We start from the raw sequence: 20,862 nt of genomic DNA on the forward strand, positions 1-20,862 counted from the left end.
AAACATGACTGTGAGAGACACAGTTACTGCGCCACCTTCTGTTTCCTTTCGGAACAACTCGTTTTAAAGACATTGACAGGAAATTTCCTGGTTTCCTTTAAAATAATGCACAGATAATAATTAAAAAAACAATAATAGAAAGAGTCTTTATTTATTCTTTTTTGGGGAATTCAAAATCATTCAAAATAACACTGATTTAATAATGATAATAGAACAGATGAGACATGCTGGAAGTGATGTGACTACCATTAATAAAAGCAACTGGTGGAGCTCTGTATGGAAATGAAGAGGAGGAGGAGGAGGAGGAGGAGGAGGAGGAGGAGGAGGAGGAGGAGAGGCTTCATGTCCCACAACAAGTGAGAGGAGAAAGTACAAAAGAAAAGTAGTAAAGGTAAGGAGATGAAAAAGAAAGAAAAGGAAGAGATGGCGAGGCTCCAAAGCTCAAAGAGGAGGAGGAGTAGCAGAAGAAGAGGAAGAAGAAGAAGAAGAAGAAGAAGAAGAAGAAGAAGGCTTGTATGAGTTAGATGCTTGAGAGGAAGAAGGGTCCATCTCAGTGCAGGTCTGTAAGAAGATCTGCTCACACACACACACACACACACACACACACACACACACACACACACCTGCGCAGACTCGGAACACAGCGCCCCCTGCCGCACGACGGAGGAGTCGTCTGCAGAGCCCGCAGGGCCGGGGTGCGCTCGATTTGGATTTCAAAACGCACGACCGAGCGGGGCTTCACATCACTTTTACATTAAAAACTGCAAGAATACGCAACGAACGCGATACCAGAGATATTAATAAGACTTTAATAAAAAGTTGACAAGAAATCAATCAATGAATTCAGTTGTATTGTCATCAGTTTCTTGTGTATTTTTGTTTTTCTGATGTTGAGTTAGAAACATGGACAACAACACAAGACACTTTTAAACATTAAAGTACTGAGTGCAGATCTGAATTTTGGGGGGATTTGGACCCCAAATTTGGACCCTAAATAGGTCTAATGAGACATTTTCTGTAAATATGTCAACACTTCAAAATCATGCTTACAGGCTGATAATGGTATAATGTCTGTAGCTCCACCCGCACGGGCGGTGCAAGGCTTACAGATGAAGCCACCCTTTGTGCTCGTTCTTCGGGGGGGTGGCTGTTGAGCACGGCGGCCCTCCTCCCTCCGTCCGCAGGTTGGTCTCATCTCTGCACATCGGATCCGTGTTAGAGCATCTCGGGATAAACCTGCAGCTTCCCCGACAAGCCGCTCCGAGAGGCGGCGGAGGAGGATGCTGGAGGAGCGGAGAGAGAGTGCCTGCCAGCCGGGGAGGATTTAAGGCAGCGGCCGCCAAGAAACAGCCGGAATATCCGCGGAAGACCGCTGCAGGGAGTCAGTGCGGTGCTCCACGGTGAGTCCACTCAGGGCCTTTTGTTGTTATCAGGCATTATTATTATTATTATTATTATTATTATTATTATTATTATGCCTCCCTTAGAATCACTGCAGGGATGTTGATTTGTTTGTCTTCCTCCATAACAGTACATGGTTTCTGGTATTTTCTTCATCTCCTGGCCAATCACAACGCTCCAGTGATATTACAGTAATACTCCTACAGTGTAACGTTGTATAGTATTTAAAGCTTGCAGCGCCTGTATGGTTCATATGATGTTTTTTCACCTTTCAGCTTATTCCTGTGATCATCTTTTTATAAGTAAATGTACTGTGTCAGTACATGACCTGGCTTTTATACATTTTTACTGTTCAGATTCGTGATATTGTACTTTATTGTATTTTTCTGTGAAGTATAATTAATATCAGAGGTGGAAGTGTGCTTGATTTCAGTGTTTCTGTTTGATGCCACTCTAACTCATTTTAAAGAGAAAAATTGTATTTATCACTTTAACATTATATTTATTTTTAGTCTCTACCTCAGTCCTGTGCAGTAAGAATATTTCAGCCTGTTTTCAGTTCAAATCATTTTCTGTCACTCTCATATCTGTAAATTACAGCCAGCAGCTGCTTAGATTAGCTTAGCTTAGCATAAAGACTGAAGACAGGGGGAAATCAGCACATTTCCAAAATTGTCAACTCTGGAGGTTTGGGGCGCTGAGCCAGAGCCACGCTGGGGTCGGACAGACAGAGAGAGCTGGGTGGTGCTTGGCTGGAAGACAGACTGGCTCAGGCTGGGTGGAGCAGACAGACAGACAGACAGACAGACAGACAGACAGACAGACAGCACAGAGGGCTGATGAACCGCGGACGACCTGATCGATCTTACTGTGCCTGTGTTGCTCATTAGTGATCTTTACTGTCTTATTAAATCCCCTCTGACCTCTGTATGAGTCCATGTCTCCTGTCTCCCTGCAGGGTACCGCAGCTCGTCCTCCTGCATGGCCTCAGTAGCTGCAGGGTTTTGGGGTTCGGCCGCCTGCTGTTCGCACTCCAAATTCCCCAGAACCAGCAGTCTGAAACTGGGACGAGGCCGTTCGCCGCCGTCCATGTCGTCCGGCCGGAGATGTTCTGGGGTGTCCGGGCTCGGGGGCGGAGCCGTGTCCCCGGGGCCCGTGCTGGCAGAGGTGGTGGAGCTCGGCGTGGGGTCGGCGGCAGGCGAGGCCAGCAGGGAGCTGTTCGAGGCCTGTCGGAGCGGAGACCTGGAGCGAGTTCGGAAACTGGTGTCAGCCGAGAACGTGAACAGCCGGGACACAGCGGGGAGGAAGTCCACGCCTCTACACTTTGCTGCAGGTGAGACACACATCAGGCAGGTGAGGAGTGAACAGTCATAAATGTACACATTGATTCATTTCACAAAGACTCTGGATAAACTCTGTGAAAACACTGATCGTGTCAAAGTTTTTATTTTTATTTCAAACAACATTTGTAATATAAAAGCCAAACATTTGAGTCCAAATGTTTGCTTTCAGTGTTTCTCCATCTCGGTGGTAATGGTTTAATGTGTGTGGCGTTTCCTCAGCTTTACTGTACATTTCCTGAATAATTTATTGCTCTAGAAGAAAGCGAGACGCAGAGACGTCTGAGCGCTCAGACGGTATATGAATAATAAACTACAGGCCCGTGAGTGATTCCTCTCTTTCTCTTCAGGTTTCGGTCGCAGAGACGTCGTGGACTTCCTCCTCCAGAACAGAGCCAACGTCCACGCCAGGGACGACGGGGGGCTGATATCGCTCCACAACGCCTGCTCCTTCGGCCATGCTGACGTACAGTACCCCACCTCCAGCCTCCACCTGTAAAACAGTGGGTCTTTCCTCCCACGGAGACCTTCACCGTGCTGTGTCCTGTCCTGTGGTTTGTGTGTAGGTGGTGAGTCTGCTGCTTCACCACGGGGCGGACGCCAACGCCAGAGACAACTGGAACTACACTCCACTTCACGAGGCAGCTATCAAGGGCAAGATTGACGTGTGCATCGGTACAGCCACCCTCCATAACGCACATGCACGAATGCAGAAGCAGCACAACCTCAAAACTCAAGTCCTGATTGTACAACAGGCAAAATCTGTCAGCTTGAAAGGAAAGCTGTTCGCAGACGCTGTTAGGGAAACATGAGGGCAGCTCAGTCCTGTCGATATTTCCATCCTGTGCAGCGGAAGTTCATTTAACTGAGAGGCTGCTGCACCTGAATCTTGATCCTTGTGCAAGACAATCACTTTTCTTGCTAAGCTAATTCATGAGTTTGTCAATTATTAATTTTGGAGGTTGGCAGGGTGTTTTGTCCATCCATTACACAGTGGATACTCATGTATGTCTAAACAGATTAAACAGCAGCATTTTGCATTTCATGCTTGTGTGTGTGTGTGTGTGTGTGTGTGTGTAGTGTTGCTGCAGCACGGCGCCGAGCCGACCATCAGGAACACAGACGGTCGAACCGCTCTGGATCTGGCTGAACCGTCTGCCAAAGCAGTTCTGACAGGTGGTAACAGGCCGGTCCTCACAGTGATAGAAGTGCACACCTGTCCGCAGCTTTTAGCTTCACGTGTTTTTGTTATCACACAGTTTTTACAAAGTTTACTTTACGTCCACTGTTAAACGTTAAGAAAAAAGCAGGGAAAGGACAAACTTTTTTGACTGACAGCTGAAGCAACAGCATCTGTCCCTGTAGATAGCATTAGCATTAGCAGCATTAGCGGCTAACACTAGCATTACTTGTCTTATCGTCTGTTTATTTGTTTTCTCCTGATGCTGCTTTGAGCACACCCTGGCTCAGATTGAAACTCAGGAAACTAAAGATTGATGCCTTGATTGCCCAGAAATGATAGAAAGCAGCCTGTCTGATATGATGAAAACGTTATCATTTTGTTGATTCTCACTGTTTTTCAGGTGAATACAGAAAAGACGAGCTTCTGGAAAGTGCAAGGTACAGTCTGTTAATATCTTCCTGTCAAGCTGAAGCCTGAATGGTTCAGTCCGTTAATCTTTTAGTCCAGTCTTAGACTTTATTATCAAAGTCCAAGAAGTGGTTGGTCTGACATGATGCTGACGTCCCAGCAGGAGCGGGAACGAGGAGAAGCTGATGGCTCTGCTGACGCCGCTCAACGTCAACTGTCACGCCAGCGATGGACGAAAGGTCAGCAGTCATTCTGTCTTCTTCTTTGGTCGGCTCCGGTTCACAGCTCCCGGGCCAGTTTTGGGCCAGTGTCAGCAGCTGGTTTGTGGTGTAGTAACCAGGGGCTGCTGTCATGATGAGCACTTTGGGGTTCCTTCCTGTTTGCTGACTCTAACCATCAGTCGCTTGTTTGCCGTTTCAGTCGACGCCGTTACACCTGGCAGCCGGATACAACCGCGTCAAGACGGTCCAGCTGTTACTGCAGCACGGCGCTGATGTGCACGCCAAGGACAAGGGGTAAGACAGTGTGTGTGTGTGTGTGTGTGTGTGTGTGTGTGTGTGTGTGTGTGTGTGTGTGTGTGTGTGATTCTTGTGAGCCTCTGAAGGCTGCAAACAGTCAGAAGGGAAAGATACAGCCTCATATACTTTCCTACAAAATGTGCTTTGCTATTTTATTCTTGGCTGATGTTCAATTCCAGCATCTTTTCACAGGATACTAACTGGAAATAATAAAAATAGCACCTTTGTGAGCCATGAGCAGTATCAGCAGTGTGTAGCAGCAGCAGCAGTATTGGAGTAGTAACAGTACTGTGTGGTGTACTGTGTGTCTCAGGGATCTGGTTCCTCTTCATAACGCCTGTTCGTACGGTCACTATGAGGTCACTGAGCTGCTGGTGAAGGTCAGTTTTCTGTTTCTTCATGTGTAAATTTACTCTTATTACTTGTTTCTGGGGAGTGTCTCCTAATCTTAAAGCACTCTGATTTCTGTAACTACTACTTTTTGTAGATAAACTACCTTGCGGTGTGTGTGGTATCAGTTTATGTTCATTTGTTCCTTCATTTGTCTGCTGCTCGATAAAAAATGCTGTGTTAGCGTTAGCATTAGCTGTGATGCGCCTGCTGGAGAGCGAACAGGAAACAGCGAGTCTGATATCGATCAGATCAAATTACAAAAACGGGATCAGGTTTTCCTTGTGTGTGCAGTGGTGGAATGCAACTAAGTACATTTACTAAGTACTGAAGGACAGTTTTGAGCTACTTTTCCTGCAGCACTCAGAGAGGCTCATACCTGATTGGTGGAGTCATAGTTGGTCGACAGGTTTGATGTGTCCTGGCTTTAAACTCAGACCTTTTCCCGTCTGTCCCCTTGTGTCCAGCATGGAGCCTGTGTTAACGCCATGGACCTGTGGCAGTTCACGCCTCTTCATGAAGCTGCTTCCAAGAACCGAGTTGAGGTAAAACATTTTTAGAATTCCCACTTTACCTCAGCTGACCAGCAGGGGGCGTCGGAGCTGTTTTCTGCAGGAGTCTGACCTCTGAGCAGTCATCAGGGTCTGACTGGAGTCTTAAATGTCTGCAGACATTATCAGATAGTTCATTTTTCACGTTATTAAGAGTCGTCTTCTGCATTTAAATTCTTCCATTAAATTAAAAAAGATTTTTGGGTGTTTTGGAAAAAGATGTTTGTATTTTTCAAAGTAATTTTCGATACCAAAGCTGGACCTCTCAGAACCTTCAAACAGAGCTGTAGTCACAGTGTATGTGGTGGAAGAGGCAGCGTTAACTTACGCGGACCTTACAGGACAGAAGCTCCTGAGTATCGTCTTATTTTCGGCCTGTTAACACTCACTGTTACCTGTGTTTGTTTGTGTTCAGGTGTGCTCCCTCCTGCTGAGCTACGGAGCCGACCCCACCTTCCTCAACTGTCACAATAAAAGCTCCATCGACCTCGCTCCCACACCGCAGCTGAAAGAACGGCTGGCCTGTGCGTCCTGTTTATCTCCACCTCCATCTCAGTTTTTAATCATGGAGTCTCTCTCCTCTGACGTTTACCTGTGAGACCAGGTGTCACTGCTGATCATCATGCTCTGTGCATGTTTTTGGTTCTGGTCTTTGACTCGGTTGGATCTTTGACAGATGAGTTCAGAGGTCACAGCCTGCTGCAGGCAGCCAGGGAGGCCGACGTGGTCCGAGTCAAGAAGCATCTGAGCCTGGAGACCATCAACTTCAAACACCCCCACACTCAGGAGACGGCGCTGGTAAGACTGAATGAAGAAGAGCAAAACTAATGTTCTTTTCTCACCACTTTCTACGTTTTGACACGGAGGAGAATGAAAGATGTTGACTTACTGAAGCAAACTGTAAAACTCATCTAATAACATTAATCTCCTTCCTCAAAACAAACAAAAATGCGTGTTTGTATGTCTGTCTGGCAGCATTGTGCGTCTGCCTCTGCATACCTGAAGAGGAAGCAAGTATGTGAACTTCTACTGAGGAAGGGCGCCAACGTCAACGACAAGACGAAAGAGTGAGTCCATTTGTGTTGGCTTCAGTTCAGCTTACAGACGAACAAAAGAAAAGAAAAGGGAAAGGAGAATGAGCCTGTTGTGATGTCACTGTGCCCCCTCAGCCTGATGACCCCCCTCCACCTGGCATCAGAAAAAGCCCACAACGACGTCATCGAGGTGCTGGTCAAACATGAAGCCAAGGTCAGCAAGCAGAGCGAGCTGAGTGTTTCTAACCGTTAACGTGTGGCTCTCTGTTAGCTAAGAAAACCTGGATGTGCTGAAAATGATGCAGTAAAAACATTTGATCCATCTCAGGAGCAACAAACAGCATGAAAACATGAAACTAAAGAGATGAGGCTGACCTCCTTCGCCTCCTTCTAGGTGAACGCGGTGGATCACCTCGGCCAGACGGCGCTGCATCGGGCCGCTCGCTGCGGTCACCTGCAGACCTGCAGACTGCTGCTGAGCGCCGGCTGCGACCCGCTGCTCACGTCGCTGCAGGGATTCTCCCCTTCACAGCTGGGCAACGAGAGCGTGCAGGAGATCCTGCAAGGTGTGATGGGATGCTAAAACCAGCAGCTCCGTTAGCCTCATTACAATCAGGACAACAGCATTTAGAGCTACAGGCTGTTTATCCTTGACGCTCCTGTTTTACAGCGCCTGACCGTTGCCGTCATGCGATTCACTGAGCTGAGATCATTATTTTGTGGTTTTATATCTGTGTGTGTCTCAGCAGAAGGAGTTCTTATCGGGAACTCTGAGGTCGACCGACAGCTGCTGGAAGCCTCCAAAACAGGAGATCTGGAAATTGTCAAGGTATTTTACATCCGCAGCAATTTAATGAATGAATTCATGAATTTATTTTAGATAATGTCAGAGTTAGCTAGTTTACCTCTTAGCTTAACTCAGACCTGTATTGTAACTTTCTAAGACCTTTTTCATGACATCTTGAGGTGAATAACATGAGAGAAACGGTTCACCTTTAAAAATTACTGCCATACTCAACAAGAGAAGCAAAGAAATCAGAAGCTTCAGTTACTCACTGACTTCTGCACTTTGTTCGTTTCACTCTCTCCTCGGCCCGTCTCTGCAGAAGCTCTGCACGATGCAGAACGTGAACTGCAGGGACGTGGAGGGTCGACAGTCGACGCCGCTGCACTTCGCCGCCGGCTACAACCGGCTGGCCGTCGTCCAGTTCCTGCTGCAGCACGGAGCCGACGTGCACGCCAAGGATAAAGGGTGAGAGGACGCGAATGAGGCCGGCGCACTGAGCTCTCTATGTTGAGTGAGAGCGAACAAGTTTGTGTTTCTTCACTGTGACCTGTGACAGATAGCATTACCTCCTTCTTTATGAGGTTGTGAAACACATTATGTAGGAAATTCAAATTGAATTGTCATGTTGTTGTTATCATCAAGAAAACGACACATAGAAGTAATGACTTTGGAGCACGGATCCACTAACACGCCGTGTCTCCCTCAGAGGTCTGGTTCCTCTCCATAACGCCTGTTCATACGGTCACTACGAGGTCGCCGAGCTGTTGGTCCTTCACGGTGCTGTGGTCAACGTGGCCGACCTCTGGAAGTTCACGCCACTGCATGAAGCTGCCGCCAAGGGCAAATACGACATCTGCAAACTCCTGCTGCAGGTACACACACACACACTGACACGGGCCTGTGATTGGAGGTAAACCAAGACGTGCGTGGGTTCGTCATGTCGGTGTCTCGTGTCATTTCCAGCACGGTGCCGATCCGACCCGGAAGAACCGGGACGGTAACACCCCTCTGGATCTGGTGAAGGACGCAGACACGGACATCCAGGACCTGCTGAGGGGCGACGCCGCCCTGCTGGACGCCGCTAAGAAAGGCTGCCTGGCCCGAGTGAAGAAACTCTGCACACGAGACAACGTGAACTGTCGAGACACACAGGGGAGACACTCCACACCGCTGCACCTGGCTGGTACAGACACACGCACACCTGAAACATCACAGCTGTGTGTCTAACCCTTAACCTGAGCATAATGGACATATGACATTAATGCTAAACGAAGAAGTGTGCGTGTGCTCATGTACGATGTTAGAGGGCCAGAGTACGTCCTGGGACGGAATTCTTATTTTGAAGCAGTACAGAAAGAAATGAAAACATTAACCTTCGGTGATGTGTGTGTGTGTGTGTGTGTGTGTGTGTGTGTGTGTGTCACAGCGGGCTATAATAACCTGGAGGTGGCGGAGTACCTGCTGCAGCATGGAGCTGAGGTGAACTCTCAAGACAAGGGAGGACTGATTCCTCTGCACAATGCTGCCTCCTATGGGGTGAGGAGGGGATCTCTCACACACACACACACACACACACACACACACACATATAGTCACAATGTCTTCTGATTGATGAGCTGCTGATTGAGGAGACAAAAAGTGGACACTAACACACACCAGTGATGAGGAGTGAAATCACAAATGAGTGTGTGTGTGTGTGTGTGTGTGTGTGTGTGTGTGTGTGTTTGTGTGTGTGTGCGTGGCTCTTCAGGCCTCTCATCCAGTCAGACCAGCTGATTAAAAAAGAGACTCGCCCACCATCCTCTATTCATCCCTCTCTCTCTCCTCCACCTCTACGCCTCTCTTTGTCTCTCTCGGCTCATCAGTTTTTCCACTCGCTCTCTTCGTTTTCCCAGTATTTTAGGTATTTTCTCACCCGTCTGCCTGCACAGGTGGGCGGAGAGAGACAAACAGGTGGGAGGTTCATTCAAACAAGGCAGCACAAAGAGAGCTGTGTCTTAAAGAACAGACGTCTCAACAACATCTGATTCTAAACAAACATGACTCAACAGGAGCAAACTGAATACCTGAAACAATCAGTAATCAGTTGCATGAGATTACTTTGATGTACATTTTCATCCCCAAAGCCAAACCTTAGTTTGAGAAAACATAATTCCAGTTGTACCAGTTCTCCCATCAAACCACAGTCGTCAAGCACTCCATAACAATTATCAGAGGGTTTGTGGTGCTGTTGAACTTTACTGCCATCTACTGGACGTTTAAGATGTGTGACACTCCATCAAGGCCAAATGCTCAATCTGCTCTAATGTTTAATGGGCTCTTCTTTCTATGTCCTTCAAAATGTCTGTTATTGAAAATGAAACTGATAAATGGATAAATGGACTTTTATTCCATCGTCTTGTCTTGTCTTGGTCTTCCAGCACGTAGACGTAGCCGCTCTGCTCATCAAGTTCGACGCCTGCGTCAACGCCACCGATAAGTGGGCGTTCACTCCGCTGCACGAGGCCGCTCAGAAGGGCCGGACGCAGCTGTGTGCCCTCCTATTGGCTCACGGTGCAGACCCCACCCTCCGAAACCAGGAGGGACAGTCGCCGCTGGACCTGGTCACGGTCCGTCTCATGCTGGTTTAAAGGGACCAGAATGCTTAGAGCACTATTTCTGGATCTTTTTATTCTTTCCCTCCTCTTATTTTACCTTCATCTTCCTCATTTCTCCACCTCTTCTGCATCCTTCATCCCTTTCTACCCTCTCTTTCTTCTGCTATTTGTCTCATCTTCCTCTTTCTCTCCTCTTCCTCCTTCTCCTCCTCCTCCTCTTCCTCCTCCTCCTCCTCCTGCAGGCTGATGATGTTCGGGCTTTGTTATCAGCAGCCATGCCTCCCTCTGCTCTCCCCGGCTGTTATAAACCTCAGGTCATCAGCGTGGCGGCCTCCGGTACTCCACCTGTCGCTGTCGTCCCATCCCTCTTCTCCTCCTCTCCCTCTTCCTCCTCCTCTTCGTCCTCCTCCTCTGGTCTTGACACCACAACAGCAGCCATGACCAACAGCAACACCCCTGCTCTCTCTAAGGCTTCAAACCCCTCGTCTTCACCACCACCACCCTCTTCATCGTCCTCTGGGTTTCCGGAGATGTCGGCGCTGCTGCCGGTGGCCGAGGGCTCATCGGGCGCTGAGAAGAAAGAGGAAGGTGAGAAAGCTAGAAATGAATAAAAGTCCACAAACCTAAACGAATCCAAAATGACCCACGTGACCAGACTGATTCGTATGTGATGTCTGATCTGCCGTCTCTCTTGTTAAGGTGTGAATTTACACATTTATAACATAACATGGTCGGACTCATGATGGACAGTTTGAAAGGAAAAGAAGCAGAATCAGAAATATCATCTGCTTTATTCCACTCGTTCTTCTTCTTCTTTGCCAAAACCTGCCGCCAACATTACAACACTTAAAGCAGCTAATGTAGCCTCGGGTCGCCTCAATTTCAGACGTTTCAGGTGAAAAGCTTTGATGTCATAAACCCTCCTTTTTCTGCATATGTGAAACAAGATAAAGTACCTGACGTTTGATTACTAGAAAACTGCACAGGGCACCTTAAATACTATCACATTACAATTCTGTATTCTGTGTGTGTGTGTGTGTGTGTGTGTGTGTGTGTAGTTGTTGACCTCAGCATCTCTCAGTTCTTGAAGAACCTCGGACTGGAACAACTTCTGGAGATCTTTGACAGGGAGCAGGTGAGACCATCAGTCCACTCCGGCTGAAACGTGCCGTATTGTTGGTCGACACAGTTCCTGTTTGCGGGCGATACGATGTGAGTCTCCTGTGGTCCTCCTGTGACGACCACAGCCCACAGCATTATGCAGTTTGTGGTCTTGTCAGTCACCTTATATGCAGTCATTTTTTTGTGTTAATGAAGCGCTGCAAAGGCAGAAGATACTGCAGAGCTGCTTTTGTCAACAAACTGGTCTGAAGCCCATTTGACAAAAGTCGTGTGAAATGTGTCAAAATGAGCGAGAGGAAATGATCTAATGTTGGTGCAACAGGCTTCTGATTCACTGATGTCACAGTAGTGTAGCCGCTTGGGGACAGCAGAGCAAGCTGTGAACACATTTTATGGTTAATATGTGTGTGTGTGTGTGTGTGTGTGTGTGTGTGTGTGTGTGTGCAGATCACTCTGGATGTGCTGGTGGAGATGGGTCACCGCGAGCTGAAGGAGATCGGCATCAACGCCTACGGACACAGACACAAGATCATCAAAGGAGTGGAGAGGCTCATCAGTGGGCCGCAGAGTGAGGACACACACACACACACACACACTGAAAGACACACTCTTCAACACACACACACACACACACTACACAGTAATCATGTCATTTTTTGCATCAAATGACAGAAAAGATTTGTAAAGCAACATGTTATAGTCTTGATCTCTCTCTCTCTCTGTGAATGTATATGTGTGTGTGTGTGTGTGTGTGTGTGTGTGTGTGTGTCAGGTCTGAACCCTTATCTGACGCTGAATACAGCCAACAGTGGAACGATCTTGATTGACCTCTCAGCCGATGACAAAGAGTTCCAGTCAGTGGAGGAGGAGGTACAGGCTCATGTTTAGTAATAATGATAGATCATCAGATAAGGACAATAATGAGAAGAAGAAGAAGAATGAAAACATGAAGAATCAAGCTGGAAGAAGCTACGTTTTATTCTAAAAACAGGATTTTTGTGTGTGTCATGTTGATGCGGTGTTGTTTGAATTTTGGCTAATAGCGTGAGGATATTTAAGTGTTAACGAATGAATGAATGATGAAGACAATATTAACTATTTTTTTTACTTGGAGAGGACATTTTTATAGCCAGAGTTTGAGTGGTGGTCCTGCTTTTTTCTTCTTGTGGTTTATCACATGACCGTCAGATTTAACCAATGAAAACTTTGTGTGTGTTGATCAGATGCAAAGTACCATCAGAGAGCACCGAGACGGCGGCCATGCTGGAGGAGTCTTCAGCAGATATGCGCTGGTTAAGGTAACGTGTGCTGTTTGATTCAAACTGTACTGACAACCTCTGTCTGACCTCTTGTTGACCTCCATCTGACCTCTTGTTGACCTCCGTCTGACCTTTTGTTGACCTCCGTCTGACCTTTTGCTGACCTCTGTCTGACCTCTTGTGTTTCAGATCCAGAAGGTCTGCAACAAGAAGCTGTGGGAGAGGTACACCCACCGCAGGAAGGAAGTTTCAGAGGAAAACCACAACCACTCCAACGAACGCATGCTCTTCCACGGTCAGAATACTAACAGTATTCTAAGAGAGCAGCAGCAGTGATTGTTGTAATGGTACTGCTTGTAGTGGTTGTAGAAGTAGTCGTAGTCGCAGCTGAATCAGACAGTTAACACATGCTCTTATGCACTTGGACATGAACATGAAATGAAGTAGTTGTAATACTGGTAACTGGAACAGTAGTTGCAAAAGTAGTAATACGCAGTTGTTGCATAGGCACTTATAGTACAGCAAGCAATGACATAGCAATCATAGTAGTTAGCAGTAAAACACAGGTAGCTGTAGTAATAGTAATTGTTGTAGTAGCAGTAGAAGTAGCCACGAGTAGCTGTAGTAGTAACAGTTGTAATGGTAATAGTAATATTAGTGTTTGTATTGATCTTACTGTGACTGTTCCCTCCCAGGCTCTCCGTTCGTCAACGCCATCATCCATAAAGGTTTTGACGAGCGTCACGCCTACATCGGCGGGATGTTCGGCGCTGGGATCTACTTCGCCGAGAACTCGTCAAAGAGCAACCAGTACGTTCACGGGATCGGAGGAGGAACGGGCTGCCCGCTGCACAAAGACCGCTCCTGCTACGTCTGCCACCGGTACAAGACAAGTTACCTACGCAGACCATAAACTAACCGTTCAGTGAACCTCCCCCTGTTCTTCATGCCACCGCTTGACTTTTTGAGGTTTTTTTTGTTCCTCGCAGGCACCTGTTGTTCTGCAGGGTGACTCTAGGGAAGTCCTTCCTGCAGTTCAGCGCCATGAAGATGGCTCACTCTCCGCCGGGGCACCACTCTGTTACCGGCAGACCGAGTGTCAACGGCCTCGCTCTGGCCGAGTACGTCATCTACAGAGGAGAGCAGGTCGGCACGCCTCTGATCGAAAACGTTTCTAATCAATGCATATTAACAGAACTTTATTTTTTATGACAATGCCGTCCTTGCCTCCTCTCTCCTGACCTTTCTTTCTTTTCACTTCTTAGTGGAATCAACAATTGAATTGAATTGAATTGAATTTGTTTTAAAGTGAACCATCCAGATACCATACATAGGAAGCATTGTGCTATCATCTGTGTTGACAGGCAGTCTGAGGCTTAGCTTGGACCTCTGGCTCTTGCAGTGCTGTCAGGTTAGCTTCAGTTTTCTTTGAAGGGCAGAGCGGTCTGGTATAAAAGAACAGGACGGCAGTCATTGTATATGTGTAGAGTGCAGCTTGTGCTCAGATGATTGGACATGTGATGTCTTCTGCCAAAACCAATAGCTGTTCTTAAGTGGCACTTCACAATCCTGCATGAACAGATGTCCACTCGAGCAATCAGCTATGCTATTTGTGTGTGAAATTACTTGTGTTGGCTGGCTTTAAAGCGGATAGCTGAAGAGCAGCAGGACTGAAGAGATTAGGAGGAGCTGGGAGCATGATAGCAGAGCTGCACTGAACCGTGCCATATTATCACATTTCACGTCTTTCAGTCTTTTCCTGCAAGTTTAAACCCTGAAAGTGATTCTGCAGGTTAAAAAGTCTGATTTGGCAGGAATTTGGTTATATCACTGTCAACGCAGACGACTGGATCGTCTGTGGCTCTTGTGCTGCTGTCTGGCTCAGTTTGACTGTTAATGCTTATGAGGAGTTCTTTGGCTGTATAAAAACAAGCTCTCCATCTATGTAGACAGATACCAAAATGGTGTTCCACTGAACACCACTGCAAAAGTACAGGACAAGCGATTTACAGAGCAGGCATGTTGATGCAGCAGAAGCTGTCTGTGAATATGAAGCTACAGACGGCAGCAGGTTAGCTTAGCATGAAGCTTTACAGCATAGATATTTCAGTCTGGACCAAAGCAGTGGATCGACCAACAGACCGACTCACAATCCTCAGGACAAGCTCAGCTAAAAACCTTCACGAAATGATTACCGCATTTTTTTCTTTTCCATATAATTTGGAAATGTTGCCACCATGAAACATCTCAGCAGTGAAACACCAACAAAACTATTAGTCTGTTCAAAGTACCACAGTAATTATTTTCTACAATTTTGTTATTTAATCTTTTCATGTTTGTGAACTGTCCTTTACACAACATCAGCAGTTATGAGTCTGAGTGTCTGTTGTTACTGGGTGTCCGTGAACGCCTCTCTGCTACCCACAGGCCTATCCAGAGTACCTGATCACTTACCAGATCATGAAGCCTGACGAGTCTGCGGATGGATGAGGAGGAAGATGAAGTGTAGGAGGAGAATCCGAAGAGATGCAGACGAGGAGTGCTCATCTTATCCCATCAGTGAGCCTTTGTATTACTAACTGCATGCACAAAGAAAAACTTTATTTATACAATGTATAAAACATGTAGGTTTTTATCAGATGCCTGTTTTTTGCTGTTTTTTCTATTGTTTTTTTCATGCACTTTATTAACCATGGGTTGTATCATGATGTGATGTGACTGTTGATTTTGTCCTTTGTCACTAAAACCGTGTCGTCCAGTGATTCAGTGTAGACGCACTCCTAGAAAGGATGGTTCAGTTTCATCACATCGCTGTCACACAGAAGAGCGTCGCCAAAGCTTCAGTCAACAGCCTGAATTAAAGGCGCTCTCCCAACTAGTCAGAAACACACCTGTACTACCCACCTCTGGACATGCTGGACTGCCATTGGTTCCATCATTTATGAACTAAAGGAGAACACAAACCTGCAGTTAGAAACACTGTTTTCAAAAAGAGGGCGCTAACGCTCGCCGTTCAGCACGAGACACACTGATGTTTCTGAAAATGACTCATCTTTTCTGAGGAGTGAATGGATGCTAAGACAAACATTTCCAAAAACAGCTCTATGTGTTGCCTGGCAACATCCTAACGAGGTGAAGCACTCATTGTATTCTATGAAGATGTTGTGTATACTTATTTTTTGTACGAGCATGTTTAGTAACATTTATAATGTGAAAAAAATACGTCTTTCCTGGGGTTTTAGCGGCAGCCTGAAGAGCCGGTTTTCTCTCTCAGTTCATGTTTTCTGAATCCGCCTTAATGAAAAGCCGTCTCTGATTGGGTTTTGTGGTGATCAGCCACTTACACAATACAAGAAAACCTGAATTTGTTAATCAGCAGCTTAAACCTCTTTTGAAGTACAAAACTGCAGAGGAGTCCATACTGCACCCACTGTTCCCAGTCTGGTTTCAGCCTGGTTCCAGACCTCCAAACTGCATCTCCTGTTCAGTCATCCAAATCGGTCTGTTGATGAATTATATTTCCTTGCCAGAGCCACAAAACGAGCGTTCAATAAGGTTAGCGCTGCTTGTTTTAAGTCAGGTTACAAAATCGACAAATCTCTTTGACAAACGACTGACTGGTTCAGGCAAAATGATATCAAACACTCTCCAACACAAAAAACAGCTAACATGATGTTTGACAGAATAGTTTTTCAGGTGAGGATTAGCTTAGCACAGCAAACAAAATGTGATGTTGGCAGAACTGGAAGAACTGGAAAACAGGCTCCTCCCAGTACGGATACCTCTGACTACAAAATCTGTCAAGAACGTTCTTTAGCGGCTGCTGATACGACAGTCTGAACAATACGACGCGCTAATATGCTGTCTTACTGATGTCTTTGCTAAATTCAGACAGTTGTCGTTGGACCTGAAGTTGGTAGCTAATTTGGTGACAGATCAGCCGATACAGTAAGTGTGACTGTACAGAGCTTGTATAGATTCACTAAGTGCTCAGAATATCCTGATAGACTGAACTGTCATTTCGATTTTGCGTAATTCTGTGCACATCCCGAACTTTTCCTTTGACTGCAGTGTGGGTGGCGCACGGTAACTGTGCAGTGTCAAAGCAGGAAGTCAAACACAAACCTGACTCCAAACACTTTGGTTTTCTGTGCATTCTCGCGAGTTGGACTGTAAAACAAGAAATGAAGAGGAAAACCTAAAAAATGAATGTCATGTGTGTAAATTTACTCTGACTGTTCTGCTGTTGTGAGTTCTTCTCCTGTCGTCTGTAATGTGAAGTTAATGGGCACTAACGGGGCGTTTCGTGCCCTAATGCATGGTACTGTGGTGCTGTCTGACTGTTCTCGTTTAGTCTGTTGTGGTGCTGACTGGGTGGAAACCAGCAGCTGAATGTGGAGGGTTTGAATCCAAAATGGGACAGTAAACATCTCACCGACTCCACAAACTGATCAATAGAACAAAATGGTGCTATTTAGCTGATTTAAGGTCCTCGGTTCAAAAACTGTTAATATTTATCCTCTCTGAGATAAATAAAAGATAAACCTGACGTCAGGATTTTTGGCATTTTGGAAACAAAATCCTCACACCGACACTTAAAATCGTCATTTACGGGGAAATCATTCAACCATGAAGTGAAAACGGGTGTTGGTTCACTAAAAGATATGAGGGCATGATGTTTGGAGGGAATGCAACTTTCTGCATCTTGTAAAAAAAAGTTTTAAATCCTGAATTGTCTAAATGTTGTCAAGAAAAATGCAGGAAATTTGAGACTGTGTCTGTATATCCACTTCTTTATGACTAAAAAAGGAACTTTTCCTAGAATTTGGTTATTTAAGACCTGAAGCTACTTGACGTGTTTCTGTTGCACTCATTTCAGATAAACTATCTGCCCTCAAATGGAAGATCTACTCAGCAAACTGCTGTTTTCCATCATTCCTGAACACAGCACAGACTCACTTTTTTAGTTTGGAGGAAAAAAAACAAGTATCATTCAACATAACGGGACAGGTCTTTAATGTTGTGTGAAAAGCAAAACATCTGTGAATCATGGTTTTATCCACTGCGTCTGGCCCAGTTGAAGCTTTGAGGTATGAAGTCAGAATAACTCCACTGACCTCCTCTGCAGCAGCAGACCAAAGAAGACCTGCTTGAATGCTGAGTTTACGATTCCGGTAGCTGCTAACAACTAAACACTTGGCTTAGTTTCTCCAAAGTTACGGATGAATCTGTGCTGTGTGTGGTCATGAATAATGTTTTAACAAGGTTCTGGTCTGAAACACAGTGAAGTCAAATGAATTGCACCTGTTCAGGTGTGCTCTCTATGTTCCTGCTCTGGTCTTCTTCAGTGTTTAGTCTTAAATCTGCAGTGTCAGGAAGACGCTGCTGTTTGGAGGCTGGATGATGTTTCTGCACAGCGGCAGACAAATGGGAAGAAATAAATGACTTCTTAATGATTCTGTCTGTGTTTTTCTCTATTTGTTTGAATCTAAGCTTTCCTTAATCTAAACTCTACTTTGTCAGGTTTGGTTAAACTTACAGCTCAGGCTGAGTGGATTTTTGATTTATCTCAAAGTTGAAACAGACCACAGCCCAGTCGGCAAAATAAAATGTTGGCATTGAAGATTTCTGCAAAGCAGGGAAACGTGAGATTTGTAAGTTTCATACATATCATATCAACGTTTTCAAAGTGATGAGTATTGATACGTGTATATGATGAGTATTGATACGTGTATATGAGCTGAGTTGTAAAGTACTTTAAGTGAAAACATGATCTTTTCCTCAGCCGGACCCAGTGGTTAATTATATTAATGGTCAGGATGTAGAAATCGTAGAGTCGTACAGCCACTCAGGTGACATGCTACTGATAAGCTTATTGAGTCTCTTTACTTTCTCTTTTATCTGTTGCTTGTTAAACAGAAAAATGTGCTGACAAAAGTGATCAAGGTCTGTGACAGTATCACAGCTACTGAACAAAAAAAGTCTTATGTAACAGTTAAAGACAGCAGAATCCATCCTGTCAGTTTTAAAGCTTGACTTCAGATTCCTGCTTCAAAACCAACAAACACTCCTTCAAACCCTCATGTCACTGCAACACTCCATGAGTAAAACCTATGACCCATCCAGTCATGCTTGGTAAATATTACTTTGCTTTAGTCTTAGGACACTTCTTTAGATTGTGTTTTTACTGCTGTAAAACCACTTCTACTTGAGTTGAGATAGAGGAAGAAGCAGCTTGTTACTCCAGTCAGCTGTAATCCTCCTCCTCCATCCACACAAGCAGACAGCAGCTTCTTCTGCCTGGTTTCAGCCTCAGTCTCCTTTCCAGTTTAGAGTTGGATGTCAGATGATATCTTATTGGCTGTAGCTGGCCTGTCAGACTGACAGCAGTACAGATTGTTTGAACACATGCCAGCATCACACTGTTCTGGCAGCTCCTGGTTTGTCTTTGGAAACAGCTGCTTTTCTTCAATATCACCTGCATGAATGTTCAACTAATGTCTGTTGTCTAATGAGTATTTGTTCTAATTATCTGTCAGTTGACCTTGATCTTCTGAGTTTGGTTAAAGAAAATAAGTAAACCAAAATTAAGACTCAAGTGCTTAAGGAAATCTGGATGTTGGAGAGCAGCACAACATGAACACAGCATTATCTGCAGCCTGAGGGGTGGTGTGTTTTAGCAATTTGTATAGATAGACGGAAATGATCTGTTTATCCGATGCTATTGAGTCAATACTGCACTTTAAACCGTAATTGGTTATGTCTTGATATTGACAGCAGCATCTGCTTCATACCACAGGTGAAGACGAACATGAAGCACTGAAACATTGTAAAAAGGCTGCATTGCATACAGCTGAGGTAAGGTAAACTCAAGCAGAATACCAGTTACTACCAGTGTGATGTGTGGCTAGTCTGCAGCAGAATTTGGGATTTAAAGTGGTTGGTTGTGTGTAATGTTTCCAGAAACAGCTGCAGGGACTGGAGTCAAATCAATGCAGGGCAACTCATGGTCCTGCTTTAACATGTCCATCATGTTTTGACAAGTTAAAAACACAACTTCACTGAAAGTGAAATAAGACAAAGAACCTTCATTTGAAGACTAAAGTATCTACTTCAGCAATGACAAAACCCACCAATGAGATTATGTTCAAATTTGTTTTATTAATTCTTAAACACTCCACATAGGCTGAAGCCCAGTCACCAGGTGGACTCTGCAAAACAAGGACAACAGTTAGTCACGATGAAACCACATTACACAACAGCTTTGACTTGAGTTCACTTACCCTCATTAAACCTTCTGTCCTCCTCTGGCTACAGTCATTGGTGCAGGCCTGCTTGGTGCTCTCACAACCGTGGGAGAGCCTGCTGAAGCAGAGGTCTCTGGGGAATACTGAGTGTAGGAAAGCAATTCCCTTGCTCGCTGGTAGCCGTTTTGGGATTGGATGATGTAGGACGAAGGTGGTAAAGGAAACGGCTCACTCACGCTCTGTGGCATCTCTCCATCAGAACCCCAGACGTTCAGGTCGGAAGGAGCAGACGGCATCCAGCTGCTCGGTTCATAGTAAGCTCCCCCTGCAGGCTGCGCAGCCCAAGGAAGAAAACCTGCACTAGACGGAACAGGCCCATCGCCAAAGCTCAAGCCTGGAGCGCCACTGTAAGAGACGGATCCAGCACCAGAGCTCAAGCCTGGAGCACCGCTGTAAGAGACGGATCCAGCACCAGAGCTCAAGCCTGGAGCACCGCCGTAAGAGACGGATCCAGCACCAGAGCTCAAGCCTGGAGCACCGCTGTAAGAGACGGGTCCATCAAACCTCGAGCTCGGAGCGTTGCTGTAAGGAAGGGGGATGTCACCCAAGTTAAAGCTTGTAGCTGCGCTCCCACCAGCTCCAGCAGGGTACGCGAAGCCGGAAGGAGGGAGAGATGGAGAAGCCTCGTGGACTGATCCCACATTTGAGATTCCACTGGTGCTAGCAACACTATGGGGCTGCACATTGAAGCTAGACGTCTCCATCCCAGTGCCGGCAGGTGGCTGAGGGCCAACGTACCCTGCACTCTGAGAAGGGACTTCAGGAGCATTGGAGCTTGGCTCATAAGTCACAATGAACCTGTTGGGCTCATAAGTTGCCGATGAGCCTGCGGCCACACCGGGAGCTCCCAGACTGGATGGGGACGGGTTTCCAGTGGAAGAGATGGCGGGCTGGGGGACCGCCTCAGGCTGCAGGGATACCAGGGGACCACGTGAGCCTTCAGATTGAAGGTTTGATCCAGGAGC

At 46.0% G+C, this 20,862-nt stretch overlaps 1 protein-coding gene across 3 annotated transcripts; it reads left to right on the plus strand.

Annotated features, from left to right (window-relative positions):
* Positions 1-1,149: 1,149 nt before the first annotated feature.
* LOC143338754 (poly [ADP-ribose] polymerase tankyrase-2-like) lies at positions 1,150-19,409 on the plus strand. Of its 3 annotated transcripts, XR_013079269.1 has the most exons (31): positions 1,200-1,400; positions 2,360-2,734; positions 3,092-3,207; positions 3,308-3,416; positions 3,822-3,917; positions 4,325-4,361; positions 4,496-4,571; positions 4,753-4,847; positions 5,164-5,230; positions 5,708-5,785; positions 6,207-6,315; positions 6,468-6,589; positions 6,767-6,858; positions 6,961-7,039; positions 7,220-7,391; positions 7,572-7,654; positions 7,932-8,077; positions 8,319-8,484; positions 8,576-8,795; positions 9,039-9,148; positions 10,033-10,221; positions 10,452-10,797; positions 11,268-11,344; positions 11,779-11,899; positions 12,104-12,201; positions 12,555-12,629; positions 12,780-12,885; positions 13,286-13,472; positions 13,580-13,736; positions 15,018-15,149; positions 19,390-19,409. XR_013079269.1 is itself a non-coding variant. In XM_076759379.1 (30 exons), exons 2-30 carry the CDS (start codon positions 2,383-2,385, stop codon positions 15,078-15,080), a joined length of 3,744 nt encoding a protein of 1,247 aa, XP_076615494.1. In that variant the 5' UTR covers positions 1,150-1,400; positions 2,360-2,382; the 3' UTR covers positions 15,081-18,046. The 3 variants fall into 3 exon arrangements, 2 of the variants coding, with proteins under 2 accessions (XP_076615494.1, XP_076615495.1); XM_076759379.1 differs by lacking the exon at positions 19,390-19,409 and having other exon boundaries at positions 1,150-1,400; positions 15,018-18,046; XM_076759380.1 differs by lacking the exon at positions 19,390-19,409 and having other exon boundaries at positions 1,177-1,400; positions 7,575-7,654; positions 15,018-18,046.
* Positions 19,410-20,862: the final 1,453 nt, after the last annotated feature.

This window comes from Chaetodon auriga, chromosome 20 (assembly GCF_051107435.1).
Source record: "Chaetodon auriga isolate fChaAug3 chromosome 20, fChaAug3.hap1, whole genome shotgun sequence".
NCBI lineage: Eukaryota > Metazoa > Chordata > Actinopteri > Chaetodontiformes > Chaetodontidae > Chaetodon > Chaetodon auriga.